This window comes from Balearica regulorum, chromosome 3 (assembly GCF_011004875.1).
Source record: "Balearica regulorum gibbericeps isolate bBalReg1 chromosome 3, bBalReg1.pri, whole genome shotgun sequence".
NCBI lineage: Eukaryota > Metazoa > Chordata > Aves > Gruiformes > Gruidae > Balearica > Balearica regulorum.
Genome location: NC_046186.1, coordinates 1,490,260 through 1,513,132, shown reverse-complemented (window position 1 = coordinate 1,513,132; position 22,873 = coordinate 1,490,260). Strand labels below are relative to the sequence as shown.

At 56.5% G+C, this 22,873-nt stretch overlaps 1 protein-coding gene across 2 annotated transcripts in view; it reads left to right on the top strand.

The window, feature by feature from the left end:
* Window positions 1–21,884, top strand: part of SCARA5 (scavenger receptor class A member 5) — a 38,485-nt gene extending 16,601 nt beyond the window's left edge. Inside the window, exons 5-9 of one of the 2 annotated variants that reach the window (XM_075750276.1) lie at window positions 4,233–4,313; window positions 6,524–6,622; window positions 13,481–13,528; window positions 17,941–18,138; window positions 21,617–21,884. In XM_075750276.1, coding sequence (XP_075606391.1) covers window positions 4,233–4,313; window positions 6,524–6,622; window positions 13,481–13,528; window positions 17,941–18,138; window positions 21,617–21,753 — 563 coding nt within the window. In that variant the 3' untranslated portion in view covers window positions 21,754–21,884. The remainder of the gene's footprint in view (window positions 1–4,232; window positions 4,314–6,523; window positions 6,623–13,480; window positions 13,529–17,940; window positions 18,139–21,616) is intronic. The other variant, XM_075750277.1, reaches the window with a different exon arrangement.
* Window positions 21,885–22,873: the final 989 nt, after the last annotated feature.

Here is a 22,873-nt window from a genome sequence, read left to right as displayed (position 1 = left end):
GTTTTCAGAGCTGCCCACCCACCCCCGGTGCCCTCTCTTTCCCCCCACTGCCACGGGGAGGACGTCACCCTCTCTCGGGTGAAGCCACCGAGGAAGGGATCCGTCACGGAGCCCGCCACCCGTGCACCATGTTACTCCAATTAACATGAGCAGAAAGCAAAACAAATCCCCTCCCAACGGACCGGCACCTGATTTATCAGCCGCTGCTCTGACACATTCCTGGCAGCCCCCACCTCCCTCTCTCCCCATCCCTCCTCCCTGCCCGCTTGCTGTCAGCAGCAATGGGGCTGGAGAATTTTAGGAGCCCAACTAGCTTTACCCCGGCTCCAAATGTCCTCGGATGAATCTGCTGTGGTCCCAGCTGGATTTGCACCAGCAGAGCTGGTCCTGGGAGACGCAGGGCTGTCTGCTTTGGGGTGCATTTTCCTTCCCCTGAGACCTTAGCCACCCCAGGCTCTGGCTTTTGAGGCTGTTTGCTGGTGATGGCAGCTTGGGGAGGTCCCCAGGCTCGTCTCCAGCAGCTGACATCGCCAAGCAGCTCGCATGTCTTGGAGAGGGTTTGGCCTCGCAGCACGGAGGGGTTTTGGGTCTTAAATAACGGTGTCACCGGGAGGGAGGATGCCCGGGATCCACCACCCGCCTGGATCCGCTTGCACAACTCACTGGGTGGGAGGTACTGGCTCGCAGCGGGTCTGGCGGGGTGATTGCAACGGTCCCATCTGGCCGTCAGGTCTGTGCACGTCACGACAGTCCTCATCCCGACGGTTTTGGAGGGTTTTTCTCCTCCGCTGATGCAGTGAGCAGCCCAGCCCTGTGCAGGCAGGAGGGTGAAGCAGGGGTGCATCTGGGCTGGGGTTTTCTTTTACCGAGTGCAAAGCTCACAGGCTGTGGGGTGGGGACCAGCTTGGCACGGTGTCTGCAGTGCTGCTCAGCCTCTCCCAGTCACCCCTCCCAGTGCTCCTCCATCCTCCACCCCAGCTGCTGCCTGGGTCCCATCCCACCAGCTCCCCCCCATCTCTGCTCATGGAGCTGCCTGGGTGTAGCCAAGAGGAGATGTTCCGGTGGCTGATGGAGCACAAGGTGGTGGGTATTCCCACTGTGGGAATAATGCTGAAGGGTGAATGCCAAAACCTAGGAGGCAGCAAACAGGATGAGCCCGAGGGTCTGGCCATGCCCAAGCCCTGTTTGTAGCCCCAGGTGTTGGAGATAAGGGAATAAGGGACAACTTGTCTCTTCCCTGGCTGTTTTCTCCCAGCCTCCAGCTCTGACAGAGCAGATGAGATTGTCTGTGGCCCATGGTCACCCTCCATGAAACCTGGGAAGGGAAGGGAAGGGAAGGGAAGGGAAGGGAAGGGAAGGGAAGGGAAGGGAAGGGAAGGGAAGGGAAGGGAAGGGAAGGGAAGGGAAGGGAGGAGAGGAGAGGAGAGGAGAGGAGAGGAGAGGAGAGGAGAGGAGAGGAGAGAAGAGAAGAGAAGAGAAGAGAAGAGAAGAGAAGAGAAGAGAAGAGAAGAGAAGAGAAGAGAAGAGAAGAGAAGAGAAGAGAAGAGAAGAGAAGAGAAGAGAAGAGAAGAGAAGAGAAGAGAAGAGACGAGAAGAGAAGAGAAGAGAAGAGAAGAGAAGAGAAGAGGACCTTCGCAGAGGACTGGGGGGCTGCCCTGTAGCAGCTGATTTTAAGGAGGAAGGGCAGCTCCAACCCCCACCCCACCAAGGTGCCCCGAGCAGGCAGCTCCCGTGTCCCTTCCAGGGTTAACAGAGCTGAGGTGGGGCCCTAGTGTGGGTTATTTCCCAGTGTGCCCATAAACCGAGAGCAGATGGAAGTTGTCGGAGCTGCCCCCGCACAGGGGACCTCAGCCGAGCTGTGCTGGAGCCGGCGTGGGGGAAGCAAGACATTTCGTGTCAGCAGTAGTTTTGCTCCAGTGCCATTGGTGTGGGACCCCTTCCCTTTGGAGAGGATGCTTGGGGCAAAGGCAGGGTGATGAAATGGGAGACCTTTCCTCGGTGGCTCCCAACACAGATGTTTCCAGGGTTGCTTTTAGTTTTGCTCACGGTGGGAAAGCATCTGGTTTGTTTAAGCAAGTGGTTTTCAGCAGCCCACCCTTTGCTGTGCTGGGGTGCAGCAGGGGAGGGAAGAACTTGACCCAAACCCAGGAGCACAGCTGGGTTCTGCAGAGTTGTCACTGCTCGTCCTGGGACACCCGGGACCTTCAGGCAGGAGATACGCCTGTAGAAAACTCCCTTTGCCTCAACACTCCCACTGCTACCCATCAAACTCACCATCGCCTCTAGAAAGCCAGGGATCTCTGGCAGGCTCTGCTTTCTGTAACGCCTTCTCGGCTGAAATTAATGGTATCGATGTATTTTAATTCTTGACTTCTACATTCTCCATTAGTTCTTTATTTCAGAAGGGGTTGGGTGACACGGAGCAGCCCAAACGTACCCACATCATTCCACTTTAACAAACTGTCATGACCTGACCTCCCTCTTGCTCGTTTGGGGCACTGAAAATCAATGGCTGCACTGAACACCGTCTGTTTATGCAATCGGGTGCCTCCTATTGCTTATTTATTTGCCCATCTATTCAGTTTTTCAAACTCCAGCAGGCAAGTAAGTGGATTTGAGTACCGGTAGTTTTATGATGAAGGTGCTGAGGCCCTGGCCCAGGGTGCCCCGAGAAGCTGTGGCTGCCCCTGGCTCCCTGGCAGTGTTCAAGGCCAGGTTGGATGGGGCTTTGGGCAACCTGGGCTAGTGGAGGGTGTCCCTGCCCATGGCAGGGGTGGCACTGGGTGGGCTGTGGGGTCCCTGCCCACCCAAACCAGTCTGTGATATGATGATTTAATGGCTGTTCTTTAACGCTATGGGGATGAAAACTTCCACCAGCCATCCCAGTGCCTTCATACAGTGCACACCACCTCGCCTGGCTCCTGCCCCATGTCCCCCTCTTCAGCAGCTCTTGATGGACCTTCTCCATCATGGGGAATCCTGCCTCTCCTACCCCGGGCAAAGCAGCATCTCTGCTATGCGTGGTTCCTCTTGTTCCCACCCAAAAATGCCTCCTCATTGTACTCAGCTCTCCCGGGTGTCCATTGTTCTTTGCATCCTTTTGTTTTGCCAACTGAGAACCGGGGACATGTCCCCAGGGTCTAGGGTCCACCCCCACGTCCTTGCAGCACCCGGAGATGTGCATTACCTAGGGAAGAGGAAACCCAGGGCAAGCTAATGCGATATATCCCCGTAGTCCTCTCCCAGCCCCTGACCATCTCCAGCTCGGGACGTTTCCTGAGCTTGCTGTGGTTCATCTGCTCATCAACCTGCTAATTTCTGCCTAATATTTGCAGATCCTAATTCCTCATGCATTAGGACTGCTGAGCATCCCCCCCTCTTCCTCTCCTGATCCTTTTGCATTACCACATCGCCTGTAGCCCTGACTGGTTGTTTGCTTTCTGCACAACTGCAAGATTATGGCTTTTGGGGTTTCTAGGAAAACAGTGTTTAACAGTTTCCAGTTATCGCCCTGGCTTGGTAGGACAAAGACCAAATGACCCCTCCCGGCCTCTCTCTGCCCTATTTTCTATCATCCCATGAGTCTTTTTTTTTTTTTTTTTTTTTCCCTATTCAAATTCTTTCTTCCAATTGATTTAGCTCATAATTGTTTTCAGCTTTGCGGACTTGGCCCTTTGCAGGCTGAGGAATATAACTCTATTACTGGGTTGGACTTTCTGCTCGCTCACTTGAGTTTACACCGAAAAGCAATGACCGATGGCCAGTTCCTGATGAGATCAGTGATGCAAATCGTCTCCTGAAGGTTCATCTCAATATTTCCAAAATGTATTTCTTCTTTTTTTTTTTTTCCTTTTCTTTTTTCTTAATGTTATTTCATTGGAGATGTCACAACTTTTGGTCAAAAGGAAATCCCAGGAGGCTGGAATTTCCCATAAAGTCACGCTCAAGGTGGAACCACAGGAGCTGCAAGGTGAAGCTGCTCACCTTCTGGCATATGAGACAGGTGGATGGAGTCGTGTTTGGCCTTTAAAATCCATAGATCGTGGAAGAAGGCTGCTGGCAAGCTCCTTCACTGTCACTTTGCTCCTGTCTGCAGGGATTGTGTTTATTAGAGGTCCCTGGTCACCTGATAAACGATAACGGCCGGTGAAGGGTGGGTGGGTGCATGCACTCATGCATCTCCTGCAAAGCCGTGGCGCGATGGCTGCACTCCAATACCTCTTGTGTTTCAGGGCCACCAGGACCCAAAGGAGACCAAGGCAATGAAGGAATGGAGGGTGAACCTGGTCTTCCTGGCCTGCCTGGGCTGCGAGGTAAGGAACAACACATCCAGGTTGTCCGTAACCCTGCAAGTCTTCACCCAGAGTCCATAGAGTCCACGGGACACCTCCTGGTGACTTCCCAACCTGTCCCTTGGGACCTCACTGGCTATGCACAAATCTTGAAGAACAACAGGATTAACCTGTTGCCCCATCTCCTGCCAGACTCCTGGTCTTTAGGGACAAAAAGTCTCTCTCCGTCTCCCAGCTGTCCCCAGGACAGCGAGAGCTGCAAGGGTCCATCACCTGCAGGGTGATGCCCCCAGGCTCCTTTGACACAGCCATCCAGCCCAGGTTTGCGCAGGGCTGGCCACCACCCGGTGCTCACTAAAACCGAGCTCTGACAAGGCACCAGGGCTGGCCCCGCTGCCTGCACCCCCCGGCAGCACCCAGGGACCCGGCGTGGGGTCCCTCCAGCCTGGCAGAGGGGACCCGGCCGCCGGCTGCAGCTCTGAGGCTTTTCCTACAACACTTTTTTAAATGTCAAGAATGCCGGGGGTTTTTTCCCCTTCTTAATTCCAACCATTGTCTTTGAGAGAAACTCAATTTAAAAAAGAACAGAGGACACCCCCGACCCTGAGAAACAGGACTCGACTTGAGCCTGTTCCTAATTTTAAGCCAAACCTAGAAGTACTGGCTTTGCATCCGAGAGCCAGGGATGGCGCAGAGGTGATGGAGGATTCCCTTTGGTGAGGACTTTTTGTCCCCAAGAGGCTCTTTCCTATTGAGGCGACAGGATCCATCCTGCCTGGGGCTTGGACCTCCTTCTCCATCCAAGGTGTCCAGCCCTGGCTTCACCTTGACTGCTGAAGACATGACCCACGTAGGACTGTCAGCGTCAGAGCAGGGGGGTTCAGCACATCTAAGCATCTGAGCTGCTGGTCCTGGGATTAAAACCTCATCTTTTGGTACCCCTTTTCCTCTGGTTCCGCAGCGGGCGGCAGGACCAGCCAAGTTAGGCAGAGCCAGCTCAGAAACCCGATCGGTCTCTGAAAGCCCTTCTCAGCGCTGGCTGCCCCTGCTCGTTTCACCGACGGCTATATTTTTTTGCGTTGACAGATTCATGGCTGTTTTTCTTGGGTGTAACAAGCATCAGAAATATATTGTCTGGCTTCTTTCCTTTTTTTTTTTTTTTTTTTTGTTTAAACAGAAAAACAAAACAATCTCTGGAGGGTTCACCTTCAGGAAGAGTTGTTGAAAGGGCCACTATTTTTAGGTCTTTCTCCATCTTGCTTTCTCTGGTACTTTCCTGGATGTGGTCACAGCACCAGCCCTTTGGGTATGAGAAGGTCGGGTTCAGGTGCAGCCAGGTGTTGTAAAGCATCCCCGGTAAATCCCCTTTTGCACAGCGAATCTACCATCCTGCCTCCGCCCCAGCTCCTCTACCCAAATCCATAGGCAAGTCCTTACACGCTGCAGCATCCCCCCGGGAGGGAGGCGAGGTGTTGGCCAGACGCAGCAAGGAAAGAGTTAAGCCCCAGAACATGTCCACTGGAGCTGGTGCCTAAATTTCTCCTGGCAGTTTTTTTTCTTCTTAACCAGAGGAAAATATTGGCTAAGTTTGGAAAAGCCCAGCCCAGGAGGGGCGGAAGGCACAGTGCCGAGCGAATCCAGGGCTCCCTCAGCACGGGCAGGGCAGACGGGCAGCATCGTGCCAGGCAGGGGGCTGAGCTCGGGAGCTGGAGGAGCTCCATCTGAAGAGCTTCTCCCACAGGAGCTTCAGATCCAGCCCAGGCTCAGGCTCGGGCTGAGTCTCTGCTGGATCAGTCTGGTGGGATGGACCTCCCCCAGGTCCCTCCAGAGCCCATCACCATCACAAGGGTCTCTCCCTCCACCTCCCCTTGCTGGCCTGCATGGACAGAGGTCACCTCCATGTGTCCCCTACAAAGGGAGCCCCAAATTACAGCTCTTCCTCCTTGGTCTCCAGCTTTGGACCCCAGTTACCTTAATCTGAGCCCTGAGATGCTCAGAGGTGCATTAGCACCAGCCTGTCTCTGGGTTAAATCCATCCTGTATCCAGGGCCAGGTGCAGAAGGAGAGGATGGGTGGACTTTCAGTTGTGTCCTGATGGTCTCCAACTCCCGGCAGAGAACGAGAGACCGACTGGCACATCTTCTGGCAAGCAGGACACTTGTGAGTGCATGTCTGGTTTTTGCAGCTCTCTGCTGCAACAGGGTCATTTTGCCTCTTTGTCCTCGCTCCAGGGCTACCAGGTGACAGAGGACCACCAGGACCACGTGGCTTGAAAGGAGACCAAGGAGATCTTGGCCCTCCAGGTCCAGTGGGCTTGCGGGGATTCAAAGGTAAGGACCAGCCTCTGTGCATGCTCCCGTGTGGGTCGTGGGGTCTGGTTGGGCTTCTTGGGCAGCAAACTGGTTCTGGAGACCATTGGTGTGAGGGGCAGAGAGACTGGTCATGGGTGTGAGAGTGGTGGGTCTCCTGGCGTGGGACCCACCTGGAGCTCCTGGGGGGAGAAGAAATCTTGCTGAGCTGGGAGCAACCTCTGCACTGAGACCTCCCCACCAAGGCAGAGCGGTGGAGAGAGTCCAGGGATTGCAGGGAGAAGGGCAAAACCATTGGGTTTGTGATGCTCCTGCCATGCAGTGGGGCTCAGTGCAGGCAGGCAGGCAGCGCTGCCTGCACCGAGCCCTCACCAGAGCCCCGTGAGGACCTGTCGGGCTGCCCTCCCATGCTTGGCTCCGGCAGGATTTTAGGAATAGCCTTGTGTTTGTTTTCTGGTGACCTTTTCTGGCTCGTTGTGGTTTTACAGCATCTCACCACACCCCGGCTAAGAGCAGGGAGAAGCTGTGGGTGTAGGAAGTGGCCACACACCTATTTAGCAGGACAGATCTGTCCCAGGAGACTTTTTAAAAGAAGTTCCATGCTGCAACCTAAAACGGGATGGATAATCCCAAAACATGGCTTTTTCTGCCTCAAAACGCCTTGCGGGCAGGGGGAGGCAGGAAGAGCCCATCCCAAGGAAGGAGCACCTCCCTGGGCAGAGCCAAAGGGGACCAAAGCGGTGAACTCCCCTCATCTCATGCTTGTGGGTGATGTTGACCTGGGATGTGGCCACTCTGGCCACCAAGACCTGGGACCATGGCCGCAGACCAGTGTCCAGGTCCGGAAAATGCCTGGAGCCCTGCAGGCAGTGCTTCGGGCAGGGGGTGGTGTTGTCCCTTCTTGTGGAGGTCCCATGCGTTGTCTTTAGTTCTTCATGCAGCGAGTTTCTTGGATGAATTGCATGTGTGAAAGCTGAAGGAAAAGGTCCTCTTTGTGTCCTCTCTCTCCTCTATCTGCAAGCTTGGCAGCTGGCAAACTGGCCAGAGTTGGCTTCCAATTTTCCTGTAAGTCTTCCAAAGTGCTGGTCATCACCAGGGACAGGGTTTGGAAGACCCCCCGTGCCGTGTCTGGTGGCCCATCCTTCACGTGCGGTAGCCACAGCAGTGCCCATCTCCTGTACCTTGCATGCCACCAGAAAGCCTCTTGTAGTCTAGGAGCAGGACACATCTTGCATCCTTTCTCCACTTTGTGGTGTCTTCAGGAGAAGAACCTTTCCTAGGGACATGCCATCAACCTCCCAGTGCCAGTGCCTCCCAGTGCAGACCCAGGAAGATTTAGGTCTGGGTAGAAAGGAGATGCAGGAGATGAGATGCTGCCAGTAGTCTCCTTCTGTAGCGAAGGAGCAGCATGAAGCAGCCAGAGCTGTAGCCCAAGGCAAGAAGGTCTCCTGCCAGATTAGCACCTATATGGTCCTCTTTCCATCCAGCCGTCGCTGCTGTCATCACCTGCCCTACTGACACGATGGCTCTGTTCATCCCACCGCTCTCCCAGTCACCCCAGTCCGGGCACAAGCTGACCTCCTGGGGGAGAGATGGCTCTCCAGGCCACGTGGATGGTTAGATGATATTTATGCAGTGCTGTGTAGTCTTGAAGAACGCTGCTGGGTGCTGTCTCCTTCGCCCCATCCCATCTAACTGGCAGCCCAGGGCTTCTGGGCTGATGCAGCTGGGACAAGTCTCCATTCTCCCACCAAGGCAGAGGCTGCCAGCGGAGCACAGAGCCCTACGTGCTGCAAGAATAAAGAAACCAGCATTTCATGCTTGTTTTCCAGCGCTATCTCCTGGGTTTTTTGGAGGTAACTCTGGCCTGCAGAATTGCCATCCAAGTGTCGTGGAGGTGCAAGACTTTATCGGAGCTGTGGGGTGAAAATGCCTGGCCTGATGCTGCGGCGGGGGTCGAACTAACCCCTGGATACGTCCCTGGCAAAGGCGTGAGTGTTGCAGGGACGGGTGCTAACGCAAGGGAGACATCGGCGCCGAGATGTTCCTGGCAGAGCATCAAACGCTGAGGTCCGCCAACCAAAACCACAACACACTTTGGGACTGTGGTTTCCTCTCCTTCCCCGGAGCAGAGGAAAGTGGGCTTTTCTCACTGGCCAGTGCCAAGTACTCATTAGATGAGCAAATTATCCCAAGGAGCTTGGGCAAGTTGAATCGGGCTTCAATAGAGGACCAAGCCCTGATGAATAAATATTCTGCAAAGTACATCCCTGGGGGACATGTCCCTTCTGGAGGTAGGAGGTTGATGGGCTCCTGCGTCATGTTTCCACCCCTAAGACTGAGATGTTAATAGCTGCTGTGCTGGGTCAGTGCTGAGGTGTGTTAACAGACCCCGTGGTGGGCATCACAGCTCCAGCAAGGAGCTCTGTGGAGACACAACACTGAGGATGAAGCTTTTCTCCAGTGCTTACCAGCCCAGGAGGTGCTGCAGACCACCCCCAGCACAGCCCCTGCCTCCAGAGGAGAGCCATGGCCATGCCCCACGAGCTTGGTGAACCTTTCCCAAAGCTCGTCTGCATCTCAAGCCCCTTTGCCCGGGGAGGTGAAGCACTTCTTTTGGTTTTGGGAGGCAATGAGTCAGACGGCATGCCAAAGGTTGGTGGATCTTTGCGATGCGGTGCATTGCTTCTAGCTATCATCCTTTCACCTGTGTAGAGTAATCCCTGTATCTGAGGAGGCCTCTTGGCTTGAAGAAGGTTAAGCTGTCTCCAGGGTTCCACCAGCTGTGGCCTTGATGCACTCCCCTTTCTCGTGCATTTCTTGGAGGTGTCCTTGCTTTGGGGTGAGGATGACTCCGTGGTGGCAAAGCCATCAGGTGTTTGCCCCAGGGGGGATGGACCACCCACCAGAGCCCATCACCAGCACAGGGGTCCCTCTCTCCACCTCCCATTGCTGGCCTACATGGATGGAGGTCACCTCCAGGGCTTGGCTGTGTCCCCAACAAAGGGAACCCCAAACTAGAGCCCCTGTCTCCCACATCCCAGAGGTCAGGGGTGCTCAGATAAGGGGGTTTCATCCAACCCCTTCTCCAATAAATAGCAAACCATGCTGGCAGCAAGCACTGAATTTCTACAGTTTATGGGATTCTCTGAAATTTATAGGAAACAGACACCGAGCCAGGCAACGCTCCAAGCCCGGGCTTTAAGTAAAGGCCTGTTTTTCTGCAGCACTAGTCTTACACTTCTATAATGACTCTCTTCTGAGCACAGGAGAGCTATCGATCAGTTCCCCGGGAAATGCAGCCTGTCCTCGAGGAGAGCGGGGGACGGAGTGGATGAGCTTCCTCACCGATAATCCTGGGTCAAACCATCTCACAGAGACGGTCCAACCTGGTCAAGGCACAGCTTCTCCTCTCCGCAGTAGAGTCATTAATATTTTCCCTTGTTGTTATTTTCCTATCCTTGACACATTTTCCCTCAAAATTACCCCAGCGGAGTATTATTTTCCTCATTTCCAAATGGGGAAAATTATTCTGGAAAGTGAGTGTACATCAGTATTCTTCACTCTTCCATGGGGAACATCATGCAGGGAACATGTTCAGGAGGAAACAGCAGTAAATGAGCCAAGGTAGGGATCGCTAATCTATAGATAAATTCAGGGCAATAAGAGAAATCCCCTTCCTAAACACCACGTGCAGGCAAGGAGGAGGTTTTTGGCATGTTGCTGAAGGCAGAGCACGTTTCTGCCTGGGAAAATGGGGGTTTGGCAGCTTCTCCTGGGGCTTGCTCTGAGACCATGGTGCTCCACCTCACCCTGCAGACCCAGGAGACCCCATCCTCCTCCAGTGATGTCCTCTCCCACAAGCTTTTCAGGTTTTGTGCCCTGCCTCTCTCAGCAACACTGATTTTTGGAGCAGAGGTGATGCCCAGGAGCAGGACGTCGCTCGGGACCAACCTTCTGCCACGGCAAGAGCTAAGGGTCACTCGTCATGGCATCTGTGCCAAAATTGTGTGCACAGTCCAGAAAAAACTGGAGGCTGAGCTGCACTGATTTACCCGCAGCAGAAAACATCCAAGCAAGACCTTGACACTCGTTGGGTGAAGGCACCAGGCAGGATCTCCTGGTAGGACCAGCGGTGATGCCAGTAAGATGCTCTCCTGAACTGGTGGGCTCTGTCCCAGCCCCGAGGCTTTCTCCTGTCCACCTCACAGGGTCTTTGTCCCCAACTAGGGATGCTCTCCAGCCCTGACACCTTGGGGGACCCGGGACAGGGTGAAGTCAGCAGCAAGCTGTGCCACCAAAGAGGCTGTCCTCTCTGCTCACCTGAGAACTTCTGTGGGGAAAAGAGAGATGGGAAGAAGGGAAAAAGAGAAAATAAGAAGAAAAGCCTTCCAGAAGAGTGAAGAAATGAAGGGGCTTGGAGGGCTGCATGGGAAAAGCCAAGCTGGACGAGGAAGAATAAGGCAGAGGGGATGGGATGCGTTTTAAAGCACCCTTGCGAATCTGTTGGCATCGTCCATAAAATGCTTCTTTCTTTTAAAGGATCTTTCCTCTGCCAGATGTATATGAAGCTAAAAAAAACCCCAAAACAACAAAAACCCAACCCATCCTAAATCTAATGCAGTAGCACAGGTCAGGGATGGGGAGGAGAAGCACAGCCAGCACAGTGCGCGTGTGGTTAGACCCACCAACCCATCCCAAAGCAGCATCAGCTCCGACGATGGGCTGTTCCCCAGCTGCGTTTGGGATGGGTCCAGCCACAGAGTCCATTGCACCAGCTCCTCCTTCCCCATCCGTAACCAGTTCCCACTCCTCAACAGCCCCCGGACCCGTTTTTAACAGCTCAGCATCCTTAAGCCAAGCCCATCTACTGCTTTTTGGAGGCCCGGGTGCACTCCGTGGGCTAGTGACAGCCACATCAGGGCTCCCAGGCGAGCAGCATCTGGCCCTGAAGATGTGCTGGTGGGCATCTCGCTTGCCTGTGCCAGGAGCCCCTGGTTTCCCCCGCGGCATTCCCAGCTGCTGGAGAGGTCTCACCACCAGCTCCGCTGCTTTCTGCCGGCCGTGCCTCTTCATAGAATCATCGAACCACAGAATGGTTTGGGTGGGAAAGGACCTTTAATGGTCATCTAGTCCATCCTCTGCTGCAACAAGCAGGGACATCTTCAACTAGATCAGGTTGCCCAGAGCCCCCTCCAACCTGGCCTTGGATGTTTCCAGGGATGGGGCATCCACCACCTCTCTGGACACCCTGTTCTTCTTGCAGCGGTGCAGTAGTTTTGATTTGTACCGTTTGTTTTTTTGTTTTCTTTTTTTTGCCTTGGTCTTTTTCTTAAGGGTTTCTAACCGTTTCTGGTGGTTGAGGTCTCCCACCATTAGAGTATTTCCTTCCTCTGCAAGCCTCTCTGAAGTCCCTGACTTGTCCCAGTTGCCGTCACCTCCCTGACGAGGCCAGCAGCGACACAGCAGTTGAGTTATTTACTCCAGGAGTGTCAGACCACGACGTTCCTGCCCAGCACAGCTGCTATATTCCCATCCCTCGAGCTCCACCTTTCCACCTGCACCTCTCTCCGTCATTCCTATATGTTGCCCTATAGGATGCAGCCCTGACCCTGCAGGGAAAGCACTTCTGCTCTGGAAAAACCAGATTTTTGGGGACAAACACAAAAGAACCGTAACTGTTGCTTTACAAACCCCTTTCCTCCGGGCTGGGGAAGGAAGGTGGTGGAGATCGCGGGCTGCTCCAGCGTCCCGGCACCATCACGTGCCGTCGAGCAGCATCTCTGGCCTCTCTCCTGCTGCTCCGGGGCTGTTGTCATCTGGTTCCCATCAGCGGGGCAGGCTGCAGGCAGCTTTCCTCCATCTGACACAGCTGCGGCTGCCCAGGGGAGCAATCTCTCCTTCCCAGAGCCTCCAAGTTAAAGGGCAAGAATTTCCTGCAAGATTTTTTTTTTTTTTTTTAAATTATTATTATTATTTTATTTTATAAGAAATTTCTGAGTTTGTGTGTTGTTTGTTGTTCTTACAAGGAGACAAAAGAGGAGGATGTGTTGAAGCGGGGTTGTGCCGCAGGGCTGGGGCTCGCCCGGAGCATCGCTGGTCAGAGCAGCCCGCAGCCTTCCCTGGCCCCTTCCCTCAGGGCAAAGCCAGGACTAACAAAGCCAAGCCCACGGCCCCACTCAGGACAGTGTTTGCGGTGGGAAAACACAGCTGCTGCCTGCCAGGAGCAAAGCCAGAGCATGGGCAGGGGTTAAAGGAGGGATGCAGGAGGAGGCAGGCTATGCTCGCGAGCCGCAGGGAAAGCCAAGCCATGACACAGATAATTATTGAGCTCGTTATTTTTATATGGAAATAGCGGAGTTTTCGAAGGCAGCCTGTTTACCCAGCTGGTCTGAACACCCCCCCCCCCAGCGCTATTGCTTCTCGGCAGATACAGGGTTTGGTTCAGCAGATCTGCTCGCGAGGAGGTACCAGCCGGGCGTGGGATGGGGCGATGCTCTGTCGAGGCTGCGGGAAACCACGTCCCTGTCCCTGACCTCTGCAAAATGAAGAATTTTTATCCCCAAATAGGGTTTTTCAGCCTGAAATTGAGGGTTTGCTTTCCTTTATTCCTGCTGTGCTGCTGCCCTGCAGTCAGGGCTCGGCTGTTTGGGGTGGGGGGGTGGCAGAGTGGGTGGGATGGCTGGAGGGACCTCCATCCTCCCTCTGCTACCCCAGGAGGGTTTCGGGGGGGTTCCCCATCCTCCCGCCCTTACCCTGCACCCTGAGCGGGGGGTATTGCACAGCTCCAGCACCTCACCGAGGGGGTACCCAGGGCAGGATATCCAGTAAAAATCTGATTTTAGCAAGATTTATGTCCTGTGCTCTTTCTTTTACCAGGCGACCGAGGCCCGAAGGGAGAGAAGGGGGACCGAGGCGGCGACACGGGTAAGTTCTCGCTCGCAATCGTCTTGCCCGTGCTCCGGGCAGAGTTTGGTGCGGTACTGTGTCCAGCTCGGGGGTCCCCAGCACAAGAAGGACACGGAGCTGTTGGAGCCAGGCCAGAGGAGGCCACGGAGATGCTGCGAGGGCTGGAGCACCTCTGCTCTGGAGACCTCAGGCTGAGAGAGTTGGGCTGGTTCAGCCTGGAGAAGAGAAGGCTGCGGGGAGACCTTGGAGCCCCTTCCAGTCCCTGCAGGGGCTCCAGGAAAGCTGGAGAGGGGCTGGTGCCAAGGGCAGGGAGGGACAGGCCAAGGGGAATGGCCTGAAGCTGCAGGAGGGGAGATGGAGATGGGATGGGAGGCAGCAATCCTTCCCTGGGAGGGTGCTGTGGGCCCTGGCCCAGGGTGCCCAGAGAAGCTGTGGCTGCCCCTGGCTCCCTGGCAGTGGTCAAGGCCAGGTTGGATGGGGCTTTGGGCAACCTGGGCTAGTGGAGGGTGTCCCTGCCCATGGCAGGGGTGGCACTGGGTGGGCTGGGAGGTCCCTGCCCACCCAAACCAGTCGGGGACTCTGTGATAAGCTGGATCCCACCTACCCCCCTGCTGTGCTATGGCCATGCCATGCAGAGAGCTCATCCCTGCAACCCCTGGAGATGCTGATGGTTTCCTCCAAGCTTTGGAGATGCCTCCTGCAGCCCCAGGGACATCCATCCCTCCTGCCTCAGGCCCCCACGCAGGGGCTCCAGCTCCCTGCCACCAGCCACCACGATGCCCAAACGATGCCAAGCAAGAACAAGGATGGGGCAGGGTTCGAAGGGGAGCAGCAGCAGAGACAGCTGGGGACCAGGGAGCACCACGGCACAATGCACCAGCACCCCAGCAAGGACCGAGCACCCCGGCCCCCTCCAGCCACCGCTTGGTGGGCGAACGCAGCTGATTCCCATCCGCAAAGTGCAAACAATGGGGTATATCACTATTTAATTTCCTGGGATAAACATATCCCACATCTACCCCCTGGAAACTTGATGTTTGCATCCATATTCCCAAACCAAAGGGACCAGAGTGGAGCAGGGGCAGTGGGGAGCCCAGGGAACCGGGGGCAGATGGTCTCCATTACCAGGGGGGAGATGATATCTCAGCCCAACTGCAAAAAATCAAACCCTTGTTTTCTCGGCCACTGGGAGTTATTTCTCCTCTTTAGCTTTTCCTTTCTTGCTTTGCTGTTTTTAGGGGCTGGGCAGGGGGGAGGTCAAGGGGTTTGGAAGTAATTCCTGCCGCAAAAACAAATGCACACGCACAAGATGAGGAAGAAATGATGCTTTTGGGGTTTATTGGTTATGTTGGAGAGAGAAGGGGCCAGGAAGCTGCTCCGAGATGGACGGGGCCAGGCCAGTTCGCAGGCAGGGGGTTGCTGCATGCCTGGGATGCTCCTCTGCTGCTCTGGAGCTGCAGCCCGGGACGGCCTGATCCTGGACAACCCGCTTTGGTACCTGTGCATCTCCAGACAGCTCCACCAGCTCCTCAGGGCCAAGACCCAGGTGCAGCTTGTGCAGAGTCCCCAGGGCCCATGGGCACTAAAACAGCCCCAGGCTGGGCTTGGCTGGGCTGAACTGGGCTGGGCTGAGCGGAGTGGCCTTTACGGTCAGCTGGCACTGGTTTGGGAGGAGACTTCTGGGTTTTATTAGCTTTTATTAGCCCTCTAAGCAATGCTTGTTAGAGGCTAAGTGGAAGGGCTGTGGCCAGGACTCGGGCAGCTGAGCTCTGTGGCTTTATTAGCAGCCCTCACCCTGCTGATTAATGGGAACATCGCGGTGGTGCCTGGATCCGTGCCCTGATTGCACATCTCTTCCTCTCCTCGGGGAAGCAGTTGTCATCTTCCAGCACGCACAGGCTCTGATGAGCGTCCAGTGAAAAGCTGGGGTGAGGACAGAATCACAGGGCTTCGGGATGAGCAACTGGCTTGGGTTGGGGATACGGAGCAGGTTCTGGACAGGATGAGCAACCAGCTGATGTTGGAGATATGGAGCTGGTCCCGGACCATCGGTCACCTGCCTGCTCTCCTGGCACCGGGGAACGCTGGTGGTTTTGGAGGCAGATGGATGGTTTCACAGAGGGGATTACCTCCTGCCGGGGGTCTCCACCTCCACACCTTGGACTCAGTCCACGTGGCCGTTTAGCTATTGCTTGCCCAAGCCATTGCAGGCATGAGGTGACAGCACCTGGGGAAGGATCCCATGGCCCAGGATGCTCCAGGGTGCAAGAGGGACAATGGTCCCAAAGTCACGGCGTTCCCTGGTGCTGGGAGAGCAGGCTGGCAAAGGGACACCGCCAGTGCCACGGTGCTGGTGGCTGAGGTCACCAAAAATGTGGAGCTGGGAAGGTGACACCATGTTGCTCACCACCTCAACCTGAGCAGTGGAGGAGAAGTGCTGGACCCTGGCTTTCCCTGGCTGGGATCCTGGGTTTCCCTGGTCGCATCCTGCCCTCCGCTTGTTCTCCTGGAGCAGGGAGGTTGGGACACCAACGCTGGACCCGGCACAAGTTTGGTTTGGCAGGAGCAGCTCCAGGGAGCGTCCACAGCTCCAGTGCACGTGTTTGACTCAGAAGAGTCACTTCATCCAGCCCTCCGATGACACCATCCCTGGGGTGAGCCAAGGCAGCTGCCTCGGCAAAGCTGCACAAGGGCCGGGAGGAGACGTCCCATCCCAGATAGCAGGGACTGGTTGAAGAAGACAGCCAGCAGCATCCCAGATGAGGCCCTCCGCTGAGACATGATGCATGGACCCTCAGGGTCCACAGCAGGGCTGTGGACAATATCAGCGAGATGGTTCAGGGACATCAGCACGAGATGTTTCCTGGCTCCTCGATGAACCCGATGCTCTGCCCAGATCCAGGAAAACAGGCTCAGGGTTTCCAGACCCCTTCTTGAGCCTGACCCTGAGTGGGTCCTGGAAATGGGAGAGCGGCTGGTGCCGAGGCCAAGCAAGGACAGTGCTTTGTGGAGGTCGTTGGAGGAGGTGGCCCTGTTCCCACTGGGAGCGAGCCAGGGAAAACCCAGAGCCTGAAACATGAAAAAAACAACTTTTGTGCAGGTCCCAGCCAGCCAGCAGTGCCAAGACCTGTTGCATGTCTGTGCAGCAGAACCCAAACGCTGCTCCGGTCTCTAAATGTCCCATTAACCCTGCACCTCCCAGCCCCAAGAGCCTGGGGCAGGCTGGGACCCTGCTTCACCCACCTTGGCCAACCTCATGGTCACCGGCTTGCTTGGCGAAGGTGCCTAAAGAGACCTCAGCCGAGCACGGCTGCCTGTGACATCCCACCACGGCGAAGTTAAAGCAGATGTCAGCCCAATGTCAGATTTTACCCAGCTCTTCGCAGCTCCCTCTGCGATGGTCACCTGTTGGCGTGGAGATCTTTTGGGTTCATCACTTGTGAAGTTGCCGTGGTCCATGTACCGGCAAAATCACAGCAGACGAGAAGGTTTTGTTCCCTTTGACATTGCTGGGACATTGGTGGTGGCTGTGGTTGTGGTGGTTTTGGTGGTGTGGAAGCAGACTGCAGCCCCCTGACCTGTTCTCCACCAGGGACCAGCCTTGGGCATGAAGGATGAGCTGAAGCATTGGTGGTCATCAAGGAGGAGGCCTCGGTCTGCCTGGAAACACTTCAAGCAGCAATCCAAACCCCATTTATCTTTGCACTTGAGAAGGAACGTCACTGAGCATTTCCCATGGGAACGTGTGGTTTTCATAGGGAAAAACCCCACCCTGGCTTTGAGAAATGTCTTTAAATAAAAGTCTCCGAGCAGCTGCAGTACAATCTAGTTTGGGGGATCCCAGCTCCCCATGTCCCCCCACCACAGTTTGGCATTTCAGACTGATGTGAACCTCCCCTCTCCATCCCCTCAAGCATGAATTCAGGGTCCATCCAAGCAGCGTGGACTTGGTCCCGAGTCCTGTCTCCAGGCTGGAAGAGCCTCCCCATCACCCGATATTCCCTTTCTAGTCCCTTTTGGAATCTCTGTGCCTTGGTTCTGCTGGCATCTCCTCCTCCCCTGAGTTGCTCAGATCTTTCCTCTCGTCGCAAGCCTGAGCTGTGTCCGTTTGGTCTCACCTTGACGGCTTCAAGACTGATGCTTGCTCGGTGCCTGCCCTCCCTGCAAAGTGCTGCAAAGAGGTTTCCCACCTTGGTACGGCCATTGCAAGGCTCAACCTCCTCCCAAAAAACTCCAGTTTTGGTGGGACCCCTCCAGCACCATACCCAACAGTGGTGGGATGTCCTCAGGTGACATGGAGGTGCATCACCCAGTGCTTTCTGCAGCCACGGGCACCATGGGGAGGGCACGGGAGGTGGTCCAAGGTGGGCAAGGGGCAACACTTGGAGATGCCACCACGCTCCCTCTGACCTCCCGCTCTCTTTTCCCAGCAGCAGCTGCCGAGGAGGGGATGATTCGGCTGGTGAACGGCTCCGGCTCCCACGAGGGACGGGTGGAGGTCTTCTACGACCGGCGTTGGGGCACAGTGTGTGACGACGGCTGGGACAAGAAGGATGGAGACGTGGTGTGCCGGATGCTGGGCTTCCGAGGCGCCGAGGAGGTGTACCGCATGGCCCGGTTTGGCCAAGGTAAGACCCCCCACACCTTTACCCCCACACACACCAATACCTGGGGTCAGCCCGTAAATAAACCAGATACCCCCAAAAAATGAGCCTGGGGGCATCCAGCATGTCCCCTACAAGCAGGACAGGGGCTGTGGTGGCCCGAGAAGCTTCAGTCTGGTTGAGCACCGGTTCATTCAGCACGGCCAGCCTGGGGTCTCTCCAAATATTTTGGCGTTGGCTTGCGGGACCGCGTGCAAGCACATCGCTGGCGCTGGCGGGCGGCTCCGTCCTCTGCTCCGGCTCCTTCGGCGTGCACGCCCCACCATGCTCTGACTGAGCGCTGCAGAACCGTCCCCGGGCTTGTTGCTTTTGCACGAGAGCTTTGGGTTCTTCAGCCGGACGTGACTTTTGAGATCTATTTTCTTGTTTAGAATAACAAAAGGGAAAAAAAAAAAAAGGAAACGCTTTTAAAAACAGAGGGGAAATGTCAGGAACGCTTTGGTGGGCGGAGGGGTGGCCTTTGGCCCCAAACCGTTGTGTTGGGGTGTTTCTGCCTAGACCAGCTCCTTTTCCATGTAGGCTTTTTAACTCCTTGAGTTGCTTTCTCTCCAACTGCTTGGGGTTGCCAAGGAGATGATGGATCCCAAAAGCAGGTAGCCACCACGGCAACATCTAGCCATGAACATGCTGGTTGGCCAGACCTTCTCTGTGAGCACAGTTGGACCCCTCCAAGAGTTGGTGTCCTTCACACCAGCCTTGGGAGACCTCAGAGCTTGTTTCACCACCAGTGCCGCTTGGGATCCTGGCACACTGTCATCCAGAGCCTACGTTGGGGGATAGGCTTGACTTGGGATGTCCCAACTGGGAAGCCCCAAAGGTCCTGCTACACCATGGTTGCATCTTTGGACATTCTTGATGGGGCAGGAGAACCCCACTGATGCCCCGTTGAGTGTGGTACATCCAATGCCTTGCCATGGCCACAACCCCCAACATGCTGGTGGCTGGTGTCTCTCCTGGGGCTGTTCCCTCCAGAATAGGGATTGTGCATCCCCAGGGGCTTGGTAGTCCCCAAAATCTGGGGCTACCCCACTGCCACATGCCAGATGGATTGAGCTGCACCCATCACCTGTGCAGACAGATCTGGGTCCGTGTTTCTGCAGGGCTGGAGACAACCACAGAATCCTCGACGGGTTTGGGTGGGCAGGGACCTCCCAGCCCATCCAGTGCCACCCCTGCCATGGGCAGGGACACCCTCCACTAGCCCAGGTTGCCCAAAGCCCCATCCAACCTGGCCTTGACCACTGCCAGGGAGCCAGGGGCAGCCACAGCTTCTCTGGGCACCCTGGGCCAGGGCCTCAGCACCCTCCCAGGGAAGGATTGCTGCCTCCCATCCCATCTCCATCTCCCCTCCTGCAGCTTCAGGCCATTCCCCTTGGCCTGTCCCTCCCTGCCCTTGGCACCAGCCCCTCTCCAGCTCTCCTGGAGCCCCTGCAGGGACTGGAAGGGGCTCCAAGGTCTCCCCGCAGCCTTCTCTTCTCCGGGCTGAACCAGCCCAACTCTCTCAGCCTGAGGTCTCCAGAGCAGAGGTGCTCCAGCCCTCGCAGCATCTCCGTGGCCTCCTCTGGCCTGGCTCCAACAGCTCCGTGTCCTTCTTGTGCTGGGGACCCCCGAGCTGGACGCAGCACTGCAGGGGGGTCTCAGCAGAGCGGAGCAGAGGGGCACAATCCCCTCCCTCGACCTGCTGCTCACGCTGCTGGACACGCAGCCCAGGACACGGGTGGCTTTCTGGGCTGCCAGCGCACCTTGCCGGCTCATGGGGAGCTTCTCGTCCCCCAACAGCCCCAGTCCTTCTCCTCAGGGCTGCTCTCCATCCATTCCCTGCCCAGCCTGGAGTTGTGCTTGGGATTGCCCTGACCCACAGTTGTGCAGGACCTTGCCCTTGGCCTGGTTGAACTTCATGTGGTTCGCACGGTCCCACCTCTCCAGCCTGTCCAGGTCCCTCTGGATGGCATCCCTTCCCTCCAGCGTGCCGACCCACCACACAGCTTGGTGTCGTTGGCAAACTTGCTGGGGGTGCACTCGATCCCACCATCGAGGTCACTGATGAAGATCTTACACAGTGTTGGTCCCAGCAGGGACCCCTGGGCGACACCCCCCGTTACTATGAATAGCGCCCTGGGAAAAAAATGAACCACGAAGAATCATAGAATCTTTAAGGTTGGAAAAGACCTCTAAGCTCATCAAGTCCAACCGCCAACCCAACATCACCATGTCTACTAGATCATGTCCCGACGTGCCACATCTGCACGTTTTTTTGAACACCTCCAGGGACGGTGACTCCACCACCTCTCTGGGCAGCCTGTTCCAATGCCTGACCACCCTTTCAGTGAAGAAATTTTTCCTAATATCCAACCTAAACCTCCCCTGGAGCAATCTGAGGCCGTGAAGAAAACGAGGGATTTTACCAAGGTGCTGCTGGAGGGCTCGGGCTGGGGAACGGACCCCCACCCCATCGCCCAGCACAGACCTCCGGCGATGGGGAGTTAAGATGTGTCCTGGGCATCGGTGCTGACCGAGGGGAAAGGCTGAGGTGCAAAAGGGGAAATTTATTCTTGTACGTGGGGCGTCCCAGTCAAATCGGGGCACCCAAATGTGGTTTGAAGTGGGGGTTCTTCTCCCCTTCGAGCGTTCGGGGACACCACGATTGGAATGACCACTAACACCCCCCTTACTGATGATTAATCACAGGAAAACTTTGCAAAGCAACGCTATTCCTGCAGCGTTCTTGCTGCTTTTCTATTGATCCCGCCGTCCCTGGAGCCGTTACCTCGCTTGCCCGGGGGTTGTCCTTCATCCTCCACGGACAGCTTGAAGCTTCCAAGAAGTGAAATCCTTATTTCTAGTCCTTTAATTTGCTTGACTTAAGCATGAAAAATACAAAAAACTCCAGTAAAACTGCCCCTTTACATGACAGTCTATAATGTGAACTAATACACACGTTAACAAAATTAATACGCGTTACTATAAAGAAGGAATGATAAAACAGCGGAGGGAATCCTCATAACGGGTGAAACCTTTCGTTCAAGAACGGCTTGAATTATTTCTGCTTTATCCCGATGATGCAGCGATGCACGTGCCCTTGGTTGGACGGGATCCACCGAGGTGCCGGTGCCAATGCCGGTGCCAATGCCAGAGCCCACCGGTGCTGGTGCCAATGCCGGTGCCCACCGGTGCTGATGCCGGTGCCGATGCCAGTGCCGGTGCCGGTGGTGATGCCAGAGCCCACTGGTGCCCATCCCGATGCCGGTGCCAATGCCGGCGCTGATGCCAGTGCCGATGCTGGTGCTGATGCCAGAGCCCACCAGTGCTGATGCCGATGCCGGTGCCGATGCCGGTGTCAGTGCCAATGCCAGAGCCCACCGATGCCGGTGCCAATGCCGGTGCCAGTGCCGGTGCCAGTGCCGGTGCCAGTGCCGGTGCCAGTGGGTCCCTGTTTTTGCAGGCACGGGGAGGATCTGGATGGACGACGTCTCCTGCAAGGGGACAGAGGAGAGCCTTCTGCACTGCAGCTTCTCCAGCTGGGGCAAAACCAACTGCGGCCACGCCGAGGACGCCGGCGTGAAATGCCTGACGCCGTGATGGGGAGGGGGGGACGGGGACACCCCCGCTCTGGCTGCAGGGGGGGGGGGCTTGACCCACCCCACGGATCTCACCTGTGCTTCCTGAAATGGTTTTATTATTAGAGAAATAAATGCCTTTTTATTACTCTCTACCACGCTGGTGCAGCCGTGCTCGGAGGGCGTGGGGGGGGTTCAAAGGACAGTGGGGGTTCAGGGGGGTCCGGTGGGGATGAACTTGGGGGGGGGGGGGTGTAAATACAGACCCTGGGTCTGGCTCAGCCCCGGTTCAAGAAGCCCCGGTGTGCTGGGTGGGGGTACAGGAGCCCCCCCACAGAGACACCCTCCCCCCAGGGCTTGGGGGCCCCCCAGAAACACTCTCCCAAGGGCTTGGGGATCCCTCAGAGACACCCCCATAGGGCTTGGGAACCCTGGTGAACCCCACAAGCAACCTCACCTGGGGGCCCAAGAGAGACCCTCCCCAAGGGGGTGGCAATGCCATGGGGACCCCCCCAAGGGCTCGGGAACCCCCCCCAGAGACCCCCCCCCCAAGGGCTTGGGGACCCCATGGAAACCCCCTAAGGGCTTGAGAACCCTGCCAAACCCCGGAGACACCCCCCATGGCCTGGGGGCCCCACAGGGACACCCCCAAAGGGTTGGCAATGACCATGGAGACCCCCCCCCCCAAGGGCTTGGGGACCCCACTGACCCCCAGAGGTCCCTCCCAAGGGTGTGGGGACCCCACAGAGACCCTTCCCCATGGGCTTGAGGACCCACAGAGACCCCCCACCAAGGCTTGGAGACCCTGCTGCACCCTAGAGACCCCCTGAAAGACTTGAGGACCCCATGCAGACCCCCCCAAAAGCCTCGGGAATCCCACAGAGACCCCCCCCAAAGGCTGGGTGACCCTCCGTAGCCTCCAGAACCCCTCACAGATGCCCCCCAAGGCCTTGGGGACCCCCAACAGACCCCCCCAAAGCCCTTGGGGACCCCTCCGTCCCCCCAAGCCCTCCCCCACAGCCCGGGGACCCCCCGAGACCCCCAAGCCCCGCCCCGTCCCCATAGACCCCGCCCCCTGCTCTGACCCCGCCCCCTCCGCCTTCCGCCCGGTTTGTCCGCCCGCGGCCGCCGTAGCAGGGGGG